General features: G+C 41.1%; 1 protein-coding gene across 2 annotated transcripts; it reads left to right on the top strand.

Annotated features, from left to right (window-relative positions):
- The first annotated feature begins 1,034 nt into the window (after positions 1-1,034).
- LOC117516984 (cornifelin homolog B-like) lies at positions 1,035-13,838 on the top strand. Of its 2 annotated transcripts, none has more exons than XM_034177881.1 (4): positions 1,035-1,137; positions 1,213-1,363; positions 6,659-6,819; positions 13,695-13,838. In XM_034177881.1, the coding sequence occupies exons 2-4, from the start codon at positions 1,258-1,260 to the stop codon at positions 13,815-13,817; spliced, it is 390 nt and encodes a 129-aa protein (XP_034033772.1). In that variant the 5' UTR covers positions 1,035-1,137; positions 1,213-1,257; the 3' UTR covers positions 13,818-13,838. The 2 variants fall into 2 exon arrangements, with proteins under 2 accessions (XP_034033772.1, XP_034033773.1); XM_034177882.1 differs by having other exon boundaries at positions 1,074-1,137; positions 1,216-1,363.
- Positions 13,839-14,160: the final 322 nt, after the last annotated feature.

Raw genomic sequence — 14,160 nt, 5'->3', positions numbered from 1 at the left:
CTGCTTAGTTAATAATTCTTTAATAATTTATTTTATGTGTAGTACTTTTAGGTAGAAAAAACCCCACTATATTGGACATAATAAAGCATCACACAGAACAAGAAAAATAACCAAAAAAAAAAAACAAAAACAAATAAAAATAAACATGAAATGCAAGTAAAACATAGAAAACATCAAATTTAAGAGATAAGCTAAAAAGAGCATAAAACAAATTATAAACAGCAGAAAATAAAAAGGTTTTAAGATTTACCTTAAAATATTTGGAATAGTGAATAATGGAATAGTTTTGTCTGCCTTGAATGTTTGGTCTCCAAACTAGAGGTCAAACAATGTCGACGTCCATTGGATTCTATGACATGTGACATATGTTACCCTGTAACGTGATAACTAAGCAAGAGACCAGTTGCACACTATTCCTTTTAAAAAAACTCTATTAACTCAACCAATAATTTGCATCACTTTTTACCAAAATTAGAGCAACTTTAACTTTTGATCCCTTTACAAAGTGAAATTGACCTTTGTCACCATTCTTGCAGTTTTTACTCCATAACTCCAAAACATTCAGTCCCAGATAGTCCAAACTATACCTTTTTGGAATCTTTATGATCAGACATATAATGTAGTATAGCTTTCAATATGACTGGGACATTTTTAAAATTTGACCCCCGTGTAATTGTTCAAATTACCCCTACCTGGCCACTTACTGAAAATTCAAGTGGCCAGAAGTTGTTTTTTTTGTTTGTTTGTTTGTTTGTTTGTTGTTGTTTTAGACAAGTAATGTTTAAGGAGTAGTTGTGCCAAATTTGCTGCTTGTATCACCATTTGCAGCATTCCTGTGTACATATTCTGTTGTCTGCTGCACTAACACGAAAGATAAGAAAAATCAAAGACCAACATCATGTATCAAACCCTATATTCTGTTTGTTTGGGGATATGATTCATTCTTGTACTAAGAGTCACACTGAAACCATTGCGATGTGGTCACAGCCTGATCCTGAGCCTGACCTCACCCTTGTCTTGTTTTCTTCATTCACAATGAACACTGGTAGGACTGGTTTGTTCTCTCAGTAACTAAAAATGTTGGTAAGACGTGACAGCTCAGAGCAGACGTCAGCACTCACCAGCCTCCTATTGAAGGTATCATTGTTGCTTTTTCTTTCTTTCTTTTCATTTCTACACACTTAAGTGGATGTAATTGTGTTGTTTTCGCAGCAGCTCTGTTATCTGTGAGGAAACACATAGGGAACTCAGTCCACCATGACTTCCAAGCATGTCATCCAGCAGCCTGAGCCTGTGATGGATGCTCAGTATTCCAACAACTGGGAAACTGGAATATGCGGCTGCTGCAGTGACATGACTGAATGTAAGTTTCTGTGTGTTAGTTGTGCATTTTGGATTTGTTGCTTTGCACTTTGGACCTGGCTGTTTACACTTCTCACATTACAAATGGTTTATCGTGAATCTGAAATCACTTTTCTGATGATTGTCTTGTCATCTCCATCAAAATCTAGTAAAAGTTTAGGCCCAAATGATTTTTATTTTTGAATGAAAAATGCTTTATTTTATGAAATTATTTGCAATGACACTTCATATTGGCAAAGTGGTGATAGCAGGTTGTTATTTTCACTGGTGTGTGCATGTCTCTGTGTCTGTGGACAAAATATCTCAGAAACGGCTGAATAGATTTCCTTCAAACTTTGGTGGGAATATTACTTGGATAGATATATAGAGGTGATTAGATTTTGAAGTAGTTTGGTCAAAAGTCAAGGAAAACATGGTCCAAAAGATGCCTTTTTGTGTATATCTGAACAACCAAGAAGCCTAGATGGATGATCTAAACTAAAGCATCTATTGATCAGTAAAATATCTGTGATTGACTGGCATGAATTACTTCATTACAGACATATGTATATTTACTTGTCCATTTATGTAATGTTATGTAGAGAGCGCATGGTATGCATCAGCTCTTTGATACTTTTCATTATTGATAAAATCTCCCATGTTATACACCATAATCACCCATATTCAGACAGTGTAAGGAGTACAGTCATATAGGGCCCTACGTTCCACCCAGTACAGAGGAGCTCACAGCACAACACAAGCATCATTTATAATTTCCACCAGACACAGCCGTGGTGTCGACACCCAGAACCCAGGCTGTTTAAATTGCAAACAGGATTATCATAATCTGTGCTTTCCTGTGTGTGCTGGTCTAAAAAATTAGGTATGGTCAACTGCAGAGTTGGTATTGTCTACCAACATAAAGCCGTTGTAAAGTTTAGTACAGTATATGTGTTGTATTTATTGTAAAGGGATGTTCACTCAAACACACCTTACATAAATGTGTTGGTATCGACAACAAAAGAGAAGCAAAATAAAAGTAAACACTCCTGAAAAAAGCACAAAATATCAACTGACTGCTTCACCTCAGGGAGCTCTGGTGGCCACTGTCCGCTAACACGGTCTAACAGGCTGTCACAGGTCCATTAACTCACAAGAAAACCTCTTAATATGGTTTTCTTTCTCAGCAGCAGAACACTGTGACCTGTTGCACAATGGCTTAAAGTGGATAACAGGTGACATTCTGATTGGTTTATTTCATAGTACTTCACCAAATTCAAAAGCAAGAAATTACAAGACATCCATCTCTTGTGTACTGTGCACCATACACCATCAATCAACTCTCAAGTACAGTACTCATCTTTGTTGATTCTTTTTTGATCATTTGTTTTGAAAGGAAGCAATGAGACTTCAGGGACAGTTGGAGATAAGAAAATCCACTGTACACTCAAAATAGCAACAAAATTAAACCAGTAAGTAACATTGTAGTTATTTGAATGAGTACTTTAAATATGTGAATAAATGTGGTCAGCAAGGTTTTTTCCCCCTCTTTCTCTCAAACATGAATTTAAATTTCTGAACTTTTACACCCGAACACACTTCCATAAAATTATCTTTTTCCTATAATATTAGTATGGAGTTGAAAATTAGACTTCTGATCTTAATCACTGACTGTTCCTTACCCAGATCAAATCACATCTTCTCATCCAGAGGTCCAATGAATCTGCTAAATGTGCCCAAAATCAGATTAGGTGTTCTTAAGATATCTTCCTAGCAACCTACAAACACAGACACCAAAGTGATCACACTACTTTGCGCCTTTAGCGGCCGCACTTACATGTTATATAAGAGGCTCAGGATGCTTCCATGTCTTTAAATGTTAATGGGTGTGAACAATACTTCGACTGTATTAAATTACAGTGCAGGTGTATCTTCACAGCATTATGGCTTTACTGGAATTAAAGTTAAATTACAAATAATGATCCATCTTCATGTGGAAGTAAAATAGAAATAATCAAAAATGAATGTGATTTGCCATGTCTGAAATGCTTCATTTGTGCGCCTATGATGAGTTACTTTTTACTTGCTCACATGAGTGAAACTTGAGTTCATGCTGCTTCCTCAATGACGCAATCCAGCGTAAGTGAAATTTAAGATAAGATCACACAAACATTCACAGATCAGCTTCAAGCTAGTGCAAAACAATGGGTCAACATGTAAACAAGAACTGCAATCACAAAAATAGTTAATATGTAATATAAAAATGAGCTTTTCTGGACTTTCTGTGCTGTTTGATTACAAAATTGTGTGGACAGTGTGTGTGCACGGACAACATGGCAAAGAGTGCAGCTTTCAAGAAAATTCATGTCTGGATTTTGTGGATTATGTCACAAAGATCTTATATATTAGAGATTAGATTAGATAGAACTTTATTCATCCCTTGGGAAGATTCCCTCAGGGAAACTGAGGTTCCAGCAGCATTGGATAATAGCACACAGGGTATCAAAAGAAGAAGTAAGGAACCATTTGCAAAAAGTAAATACAAATGTAAATACAACCAGAAATACTGGTTTACTGGCTTCAACTGCTCCTTTCTTTCCCGTCCTCTGTCTTCCTGTTACTCCTCCTCCCTCTGAGTAAGGAGTTGTACAGTCTGATGGCCTGAGGGACAAAGAAGTTTCAGTCTGTTGGTCCTGCACTTGGGAAGGAGCAGTCTGTGGCTGAAGAGGCTCCTCTGGTTGCTGATGATGGTGTGCAGTGGGTGACTGGCATTGTCTATAATGTCCAGCAGTTTGTCCAATGTTCTCTTCTCTGCCATCATCACCAAAGAGTCCAGCTTCATGCCAAGCACAGAGGCAGCCCGCCTGATCAGTTTGTCCAGCCTGGATGTGTCCTTCTTGGCTGAGCTGCGCTAGTGGTTTCAGCGCTAGTCAGAGCAACAGGACAGTACTCAATGTGACTGGAAGCCACACTCACAATACAACGTTACTCTACACCAATTTATGATTCTTGCTATGTTCCATTGTTCCAGAAGTGTAAATCATGCAGGATTGTTTTATACCATGTACACAATGCAGTAAAACTACACGCTCAAAAAGAGCACAGAAAAAAAAAATGCTGCTGATTGCAGCTACTCGCTCTTCTCTCACAACTGTGTTTAAATAAAGCCCATAAAAGTCCTGCTCACAGACTGATTGCCAGAGACAGGATATGTCCACATCAAGTAAAAAGTCCAGACATCTCCACATTTGCTCACAGACAGTTCGTTCACACACGCGCGGATCTCGCGTTCAAAGGAGGAAAGATAAACTATAACAGGGTGGTGTGGAGATATCCTACGATATTATGTTCTCCCTGTGTCTGCGTGGGTTTCCTCCGGGCACTCTGGTTTCCTCCCACAATCAAAAACATGCTTACTTGAGGTCTGCTCCTTTCTCTGCTCTTGACCAAGGCAGCATCTGGAGTTGGTCCCCAAGTGCTGGACTGTGGCTGTCCACTGCTCCTAGTGGTTGGACTGTGTCTAACTGTAATTAGGATGGGTTAAATCAGGGGTCTCATATTCATTCCAGAAAGGGCTGAGAGGGTGCAAAGTGATGTTAATCAGTGAAGTCACCTGGTGGAGTGGGTGGTTGCAAAGAAAGCCTGTACTCTCTCGGCCCTTTCTGGAATGAGTTTGAGGCCCCTGGGTTAAATGCAGAGGACAAATTTCGTTGTATATGTGCAATGACAATAAAGGCTCTATTCTATTATATTCTTTAGTAATATAGATTTTTGTGGCAGCATGGTGGCTTAAGCCCCGTTTACACATAGACAGTAAGAGCTCCCGGAAGCGTCCCGGAAGAGTTTTTGGCCGTCTTAAGGATCACACGCCGTTGTTAACTCCGGCACTAGGGGGCGTGGCTTAGTTCCGGCTTTACCGGGAATCGTCGAAAAAAATTATTCAACATGTCGAATAATTCCAGGAGCGCTCCCGGAGATTCGCGTGATGACGGAGACAACGCAAACAATGGCGTTTGATACTTTTTAATGGCCGTTTCATCCTGCCCCTTCCTGTAGTGCCACAGTTTACACCGCCGTAATTGGCGGCCGGCGTTGTATCCCTAATCAACGGCGTGTAACCGGTGACAAAACGGCAGCGCTAGTGGACAGTACGCCGTTCTAAACGCCACCCCTCCCGGTTAACGCATTCTAAACAGCCGATAGGCGGCGGTCAGTATAAAAACGCTAGCGCGCTGCATGCACTCGCTCACTCGCGGCCAGCTCCAGATATTTTTTCAGAGAAGATCCAGTATGCCTCCTAAAAGAAAATTGGCAGCTGCAAGGACTTACCAAGAGGTCTGGTTCAGAAGCAGAGGGTAGCCCTGTGGTGGAGATGGAGCAACACGTTGAGGAGGGGAAAAGGAGAGGAGAAGAAAAGGCTGAGTATCTCCCTCCCCCTGCAGTGACAGGCATGTATTCCTACTGCTTCAGCCTGTTATACTCTGGGGGCGGTGCCTATATGCAAAAGTTCCTGGAGTAACGCAGGATTTGCCTGGATAAATCCAGCGGTACACAGGGCATTATCGGCAGCAGCAGAACACCGCCATTCTCACGCATGTCGTAACCTGTGATTGTAAAGGATAGAACTGGGTATTAACCCCATTGCCTGACGTGTGCCGGATGCTACGGCGTCAAAACGCCGTTTTATTTGGCGGATTTAGCTGCGTTTTATCCGCGTATTTGCGGCTAGTACGGTGGTCAAAACGCCGGCGAAATGCTCCGCCCCTTTCCACCGTGAAAACAGCCGGAACTACCACGAACTTCGGTCTACGTACTACCCGCTGACAAAACCGTCTATGTGTAAACCATGCTTTAGTGTTTATCACTGACAGCAAAAAGATCCCAGGTTTACTTCTGACCTGGTCCTTTTTGTAGTCAGTTTGCATGTTCTCCCCATGTTTGTGTTGGTTCCATCTGGGTGTGCCAGCTTCATTCCACTTCTAAAGACATGGAGGTTTGATGAATTGGTGACTGAATTGACCATAGGTGTAAGTGAGCATGTGAATGTGTTGGCAAAGTGATAGACTGGCAGACTCTCCTCGGTGACCCCACTTCTTGCTCAGTGACTTCAGGAACAGGCTCCAATCAAGGCCAACCTCTACCAATATTTATTCAAATAAATTGTTTCTTATGTTTTACAATTACCTGCTAATCTGGATGAAAGTGTAGCCATCTCTGTGAAAAAAATAATGGAAACATTATTTTACTTTTTTTTTCTCCCTGACTGGTTCATGTTTGCTATCTTACTTTTTCTTTTGTGTTTTGTTTCCTGCTGAAGGCTGTTTTGCCTTCTGGTGCTTTCCCTGTGCTGCCTGCAGAATATCCAAGCAATATGGAGAGTGTCTCTGTCTCCCTCTCCTGGATATATTTTGTGGTGGCATGATCCATCCCATCAACCTGTCCATGAGAGTTGCAATGCGGCAACGTTATGGAATCCAAGTAAGGATTTTTTTTTTTTTTTTTTGCCGTTGTTCGTTTATCTTTTTTCTTTGAAAAAAACTGAAAATGGGTCATCTTCATTTTCTTGATCAATATTATAAAAATGATGTTTCCTTATTTGCCTTAAATGGGGACATATACAACCCACTGCATAAAATTGGCTAGGTTAAAGTTAAACCCATCCTTAACAGTCCGAGCCTTGTAAATGTGTGACATACAGACAGAAACTACAGCATACAGCAGTAGTAGAACCGCTGAAAAAAGAAGGTGTATTTAGTAGATCGATGCTCCCAGTTGTTGCAGCCATTACCAGAAAGGAGGTACACATTCATTATGGAATTGTAAAACAGGCTCAGCTTGTAAAAACATCAGTGTTGTCAGATTGTGCAGGTTCACACAATTCATCCACAATAATAAAAATGTACACTATATTCACCAATGATTTGAAGAATTTCAAAATGAACATTTCATATTTCCAGCCTTAGAGCCTAATGATATATTTTACCTAATGTTCTAGACAAGCATGTATCCCACATTTGGAAAGCTGAGATTGTTCTGAACATTTTGATGTGCAACACATATGGGCATTATATGCAAAAAATAATACTTTAAAAGGGGAATTAATGAAATTATGGTAAATTGAGAAAATACCCACTGACCCCAGAGGGTTGATAGGATCCAGTACTAGTCCCTTGACACTCAGTGACCCCAAAAGTCTGTCGTCACACAAAGAAGTCAATCACTGACTTCATCCTAGCTCTGTGAGTACGCACTGAATGCAAGTACTGCTTCTTTGTAACCTATGGTGACCTTTTTCAAAGCATTCGAATCTCAGACATCCTGAGAATTCACAGGTTCCTCAAGAAGTTGCTGGACATCATACAAAGCCTATACAGGTACTATGAGTACTTTGTGGTGCAAGGCAGAATCTCTTTTCTCAGTGAAAATGAACTGGGATGTTTTCTGGCTCTGTCATTGTTCAGTGCTTTGGTAGACTGGTTGTTGGGTTGAGTTGTGGAGACCAGCTTTGGTGCTGTTGTTGGCGAGGAAAGGTTTACTGACCTGGAAATCGTGGACGATGCTGTGATATTTGTAAAATCTTTGGATACCCTGATTACAGCACTAATTGTTAGAAGCTGAATGAGAAATTGGAGTGGCTGGATTTGCAATTGCCCTGGATTAAGACTGAGGTTCAGGCTTTCAATTACTTCCTGGACTTGGCCATCAGCAGAGTATCCATTGTGTTAACATTTAATTATCCCTGCAGTGACATTATTGTCTTGAGGTCCTCAGCCATTTAGGTCATGAGGCAACTAGGAGCTTATGGAGTCAAGCAGTCATTGGCTAGAGGTGTTTCATGATGCAAATATCTTTGTAGGAGAAGGAAGGCCCAAGTCTTTAAGGTCCTGGTTCTTCCTATCTAACTGTGTGGTTGTAAGATTTGAACACTAACTAGTGACCTCGGGCAACAGTGAGATGTCTCTGGTACTGTATCTCTGTGGAAGATTCTTGGGTACTGGTAGAATGACTTTTGTCAGTTGAATGGTTACTTAGGGAACACTCAAATTAAGGGTATCCCTTGCAATATGACAGAACATCAACTAGAACATTTTGGCCATGTAGTGAATCTCTTTGGATATAATTCAGTATTGAGGATCCCAGGAGCTGAACAAGGACAAGGGGGACGTTTGTGTTTCATTTGACCACAGTAGATATACCGTAGTGTTCAGAATAATAGTAGTGCTATGTGACTAAAAAGATTAATCCAGGTTTTGAGTATATTTCTTATTGTTACATGGGAAACAAGGTACCAGTAGATTCAGTAGATTCTCACAAATCCAACAAGACCAAGCATTCATGATATGCACACTCTTAGGCTATGAAATTAGGCTATTAGTAAAAAAAGTAGAAAAGGGGGTGTTCACAATAATACTGGTGTGGCATTCAGTCAGTGAGTTCGTCAATTTTGTGGAACAAACAGGTGTGAATCAGGTGCCCAAATTTAAGGATGAAGCCAGCACCTGTTGAACATGCTTTTCTCTTTGAAAGCCTGAGGAAAATGGGACGTTCAAGACATTGTTCAGAAGAACAACGTAGTTTGATTAAAAAGTTGATTGGAGAGGGGAAAACTTATACACAGGTGCAAAACATTATAGGCTGTTCATCTACAATGATCTCCAATGCTTTAAAAGGACAAAAAAAAAAAAAAACAGAGACGCGTGGAAGAAAACCGGAAAACAGCCATCAAGTGGATAGAAGAATAACCAGAATGGCAAAGGCTCACCCATTGATCAGCTCCCGGACGATCAAAGACAGTCTGGAGTTACCTGTAAGTGCTGTGACAGTTAGAAGACGCCTGTATGAAGCTAATTTATTTGCAAGAATCCCCCGCAAAAGTCCCTCTGTTAAATAAAAGACGTGCAAAGAGGTTACAATTTGCCAAAGAACGCATCAACTGGCCTAAAGAGAAATGGAGGAATATTTTGTGGACTGATGAGAGTAAAATTGTTCTTTTCGGGTCCAAGGGGCCGCAGACAGTTTGTGAGATGACCCCCAAACTCTGAATTCAAGCCACAGTTCACAGTGAAGACAGTGAAGCATGGTGGTGCAAGCATCATGATATGGGCATGTTTCTCCTACTATGGTGTTGGGCCTATATATCGTATACCAGGTATCATGGATCAGTTTGGATATGTCAAAATACTTGAAGAGGTCATGTTGCCTTATGCTGAAGAGGACATGCCCTTGAAATGGGTGTTTCAACAAGACAATGACCCCAAGCATACTAGTAAACAAGCAAAATCTTGGTTCCAAACCAACAAAAATGAATGCCTCGCAGATGTGAAGAAATCATGAAAAACTGTGGTTATACAACTAAATACTAGTTTAGTGATTCACAGGATTGCTAAAAAAGCAGTTTGAACATAATAGTTTTGAGTTTGTAGCGTCAACAGCAGATGCTACTATTATTGTGAACACCCCCTTTTCTACTTTTTTTTTTACTAACAGCCCAATTTCATAGCCTTAAGAGTGTGCATATCATGAATGCTTGGTCTTGTTGGATTTGTGAGAATCTGCTGGTACCTTGTTTCCCATGTAACAATAAGAAATATACTCAAAACCTGGATTAATCTTTTTAGTCACATAGCACTACTATTATTCTGAACACTACTGTATGAGGACTCAGAGGGTATGGCTACTGGGAAATTCTGGGCTCTATAAGAAGCTGAAAGCAGGCACTGAAGGCAGGTCTAGACATTCCTGATAGGATTCTGTGAGTTGATGACATATTATCGGTGTTCTAGTCACCCTCAACCTGCTGACAGAGTAGGAAAATCACTGCATTCCTCTAATAACACCTTGTCCCACCACAAGTTACTGCGAGTGATGGCACGGCCCTGAAGAGGCACTCTGCTGTCCTGTGCCACTGGGCTTTCTACTTTGAGTGGATGTAAAAAGCTGATCATCATGCCAGGATAATGGACATCTCTGATGTCAGGGTTTTTGTGGCTGATCCTCCAGTCAGCTCCAATCACACCATTCTCTTAGGCTGCAAACAGGGCAGGTAACATTTCAGGGATCTGTGGGGTCATAGCTGAATGTCTTCATGTGGTGGAGGTACTGTTTATCCTTACACTACAATCAATTCTTCTTTTCAACTGGGAGACGGTATCATCCCAACAGACAGGCAAGATGAGAATTGTTATTCCTCTCTGGAAGCGAAAGGGGGATTGGCTGGACTGAAACAACTCGATAGAGGATTATTACACTGCTCTCTATGTCAGACAAGGTGCTGGCAAGGGTCAATCTCAAGTTGATTCAGTGCCAGCTGTTTGTTGCTTAGCAACCACAGGAGTATGACTTAAGTCCCAAGAAGACGATCACTGACTGCATCCTAGTTCTGAGAGTACTCACCGAATGCAAGTGTAAATATCAGAAATGCTACCATACAGTCAGTGTTGATTTCTGTGAAGCATTTGATCAAGTTGTCCATGCTCTTTTTTTTTTATTTTGGACCTCCCAAGGGGCAAAGTCTTTCAGTTTTTCCAGTAAGGTCTGGCGACTGTCAAGGATGTGTCCTACCTCCTATTTTGTTCAATACTTGCATGGACTGGGTGTTGAGTAAGTTTCTGGAGTCTTGCAACCTGTGTGCTTTTATCTGAGAAGTAAAATTCACTGATCTTGAGGATGATTGATGGCATCAATGGATGTCCTCTTTGCAGCACTTGAGAAGCTGAGTCTTGACAAGAAAGGAATCAGATTGTTCAAAATCAAGACTAAGATCCACCTTTTAATGACTTCCTGATATGAATGTCTCTTGGAAGTAGACCTTATTTCACAGGTTCCCCAAACAGAGGTGTGTGGTGACACTGATATTTTTGCAGGTAGAGGAAGGTCCAAGTCATGAGGGTCCAGGTGCATTGTTTGACTGTCTGGCTGTGAAACATGGTCTATTACTAGCAACCCAAGGTGACAAATGATGTCTTGCATGGGGGTCATGGATCACGAAAGCCAGGTTCAGATCAGAGAGGGTTTTTAAGTCAAGAGGTTCATTGTTGGGGGGGCAGAAAGGTTTTAGCCATGCTAATGCTCCCCAGAAGTATTTACTGAAAAAAAAAAAAAAAAGATCTGAAGGACCTAAATGAGATGGTGAGATGGTGAGGAGCTTCCAGGCATGTGAGAGGCAAATTAAGAAAATGCTTAAAATGGCGGTGGGTGGGGGTTAAGAGGGTCGTACGTGGGTGGGGGGTGAAAAACCTCTAAGTATGTGAGAAACAAATAAAGAAAAAATATTTAAAATGGTGGGGCATCAAGAAGGCTGTAGTTGTGGGGTCTGGGAGTGAAGCCCCCCAGAAGCTGAAGGGACGTAAATGACATGGTGAGATGCAGAAGAGCTTTGCTTGTTCATGTCCACGACATATACATATTAAATTGCAACATGAAATACGAGGGCTGTCAATAAAGTAAGGGTCCTTTTTATTTTTTTCAAAAACTATATGGATTTCATTCATATGTTTTTACGTCAGACATGCTTGAACCCTCGTGCGCATGCGTGAGTTTTTCCACACCTGTCAGTGACGTCATTCGCCTGTGAGCACTCCTTGTGGGAGGAGTCGTCCAGCCCCTCGTCGGAATTCCTTTGTCTGAGAAGTTGCTGAGAGACTGGCGCTTTGTTTGATCAAAATTTTTTCTAAACCTGTGAGACACATCGAAGTGGACATGGTTCGAAAAATTAAGCTGGTTTTCAGTGAAAATTTTAACGGCTGATGAGAGATTTTGAGGTGATTCTGTCGCTTTAAGGACTTCCCACGGAGCTAGACGTCGCTCAGCGCTCTCAGCCGCCGTCGTCAGCCTGTTCAAGCTGAAAACCTCCACATTTCAGGCTCTATTGATCCAGGACGTCGTGAGAGAACAGAGAAGTTTCAGAAGAAGTCGGTTTCAGCATTTTATCTGGATATTCCACTGTTAAAGGAGATTTTTTTAATGAAAGACGTGCGGATGGATCCGCGCGTCAGGACGCAGCCGACGCGGTGCGGCGGCACAGGAAAAACACCTCCGTGTTGATAACCATTTTTAAAATCCAGGCGGCTTTTGATGGCTTTCAGTGGAGTGAGTATATGAGAAATTGTTTAACAGGCAGGACATGTTCCAACTTGTCCTTAAGGCTTTCAACAGAGGTGTTTTTCCTGTTGCGGAGCGTCGCGGCGGACCCGTCCGCACGTCTTTCATTAAAAAAATCTCCTTTAACAGTGGAATATCCGGATAAAATGCTGAAACCGACTTCTTCTGAAACTTCTCTGTTCTCTCACGACGTCCTGGATCAATAGAACCTGAAATGTGGAGGTTTTCAGCTTGAACAGGCTGACGACGGCGGCTGAGAGCGCTGAGCGATGTCTCGCACCGTGAAAAGTCCTTAAAGCGACAGAATCACCTCAAAATCTCTCATCAGCCGTTAAAATTTTCACTGAAAACCAGCTTAATTTTTCGAACCATGTCCACTTCGATGTGTCTCACAGGTTTAGAAAACATTTTGATCAAACAACGCGCCAGTCTCTCAGCAACTTCTCAGACAAAGGAATTCCGACGAGGGGTTGGACGACTCCTCCCACAAGGAGTGCTCACAGGCGAATGACGTCACCGACAGGCGTGGAAAAACTCACGCATGCGCACGAGGGTTCAAGCATGTCTGACGTAAAAACATATGAATGAAATCCATATAGTTTTTGAAAAAAATAAAAAGGACCGTTACTTTATTGACAGACCTCGTATATCAGTGATTTAATCAATAGCCTTTGTCAAAACCAGGAAAAGTAAAAAATAAAGTGATAGAGCTAATCTAATTTTATAACTTCAAATATAAAAAATTGATGAGGATATCTATACTGTCTGATAAGAGGGCAATAATAATAATTTTACTTATAACCTTTTTGGGTAATAAATAAAGAAGGATACATTCATCCTATATGAATGTATCCTTCTTGGATCAATTTGGATTTGGATCAATTTGAATTACCCATTGATCCAAATTCATTCAGATCATTGGTCCGGCTACTGAACATATGCTTAGAAAAGTTGGGAATCTCCATTGTTTTCTAGAGCTGTGGACTTTCAGCCACCTCAGCAGCATTCATGCTTCAGCAATGATCCATTACACTACTACTATCTTTGGCACCAGAGCATCCATTGGTATCACTAGAATGACATTTTGTCAATTCAGCCGTTACGTAGTGACACTCAGATAATGACTACTTTCATCGTAAAGGATCATCATCTGTTGACATGTACTCGTAGACCATGTGGCATGTTTCCCTGATCATTATCCTCAATCCATTCATCTGAAATCAGTGTTTTTGTGTCGCTGTATTTTTTTTCAGGGCACCATGTGTAGGGACTGTGTGTACACAACCTTCTGTGGACCGTGCACCTGGTGTCAAATGGCCAGAGAGATGAAGAGGAGAAGGATTCCTGTCATTCTTATCAATGCCAAGAACACATAATCTGACCCTTCACCATTGTTGGAAAATCTCTGTGTTGTGATTGAGAGGTGATGAACACATCTATTTAAAAAATTGCACACACAACAATCAGCAAGTAAAAGGGAAAAAATCCACAAGTGTTTTTAGACATTTTTGTGCACAGGAATCTTTTTGAGAGCCAAAAAGTGAACGGCTTTATAAAGTTGATGTTAAAAATCTGCAGAGGGAGAACCTCGGCTTCAGTGAGTAAAAGTCCCACGATGTGTTGCTTCTACCCACCGCTGGACTGATAGTATTGCACACCAGGCATTTGCCCGCTGGCCTGATGGCCTACTGGCCTGCGGATTTTTATTTATTTACTTAT

The sequence above is a fragment of the Thalassophryne amazonica genome, chromosome 9 (genome assembly GCF_902500255.1).
Source record: "Thalassophryne amazonica chromosome 9, fThaAma1.1, whole genome shotgun sequence".
Lineage (NCBI taxonomy): Eukaryota > Metazoa > Chordata > Actinopteri > Batrachoidiformes > Batrachoididae > Thalassophryne > Thalassophryne amazonica.
This window is presented reverse-complemented; position numbering and strand designations above follow the sequence as displayed.

Bases quoted from the DNA above. Each gene is read 5' to 3' on its own strand.
- LOC117516984 (XM_034177881.1), top strand. From the start codon at position 1,258: ATGACTTCCAAGCATGTCATCCAGCAGCCTGAGCCTGTGATGGATGCT. The intron at 1,364-6,658 runs GTAAGTTTCTGT...TTCCTGCTGAAG, and splicing joins CTGCAGTGACATGACTGAAT to GCTGTTTTGCCTTCTGGTGC. The intron at 6,820-13,694 runs GTAAGGATTTTT...ATTTTTTTTCAG, and splicing joins GGCAACGTTATGGAATCCAA to GGCACCATGTGTAGGGACTG.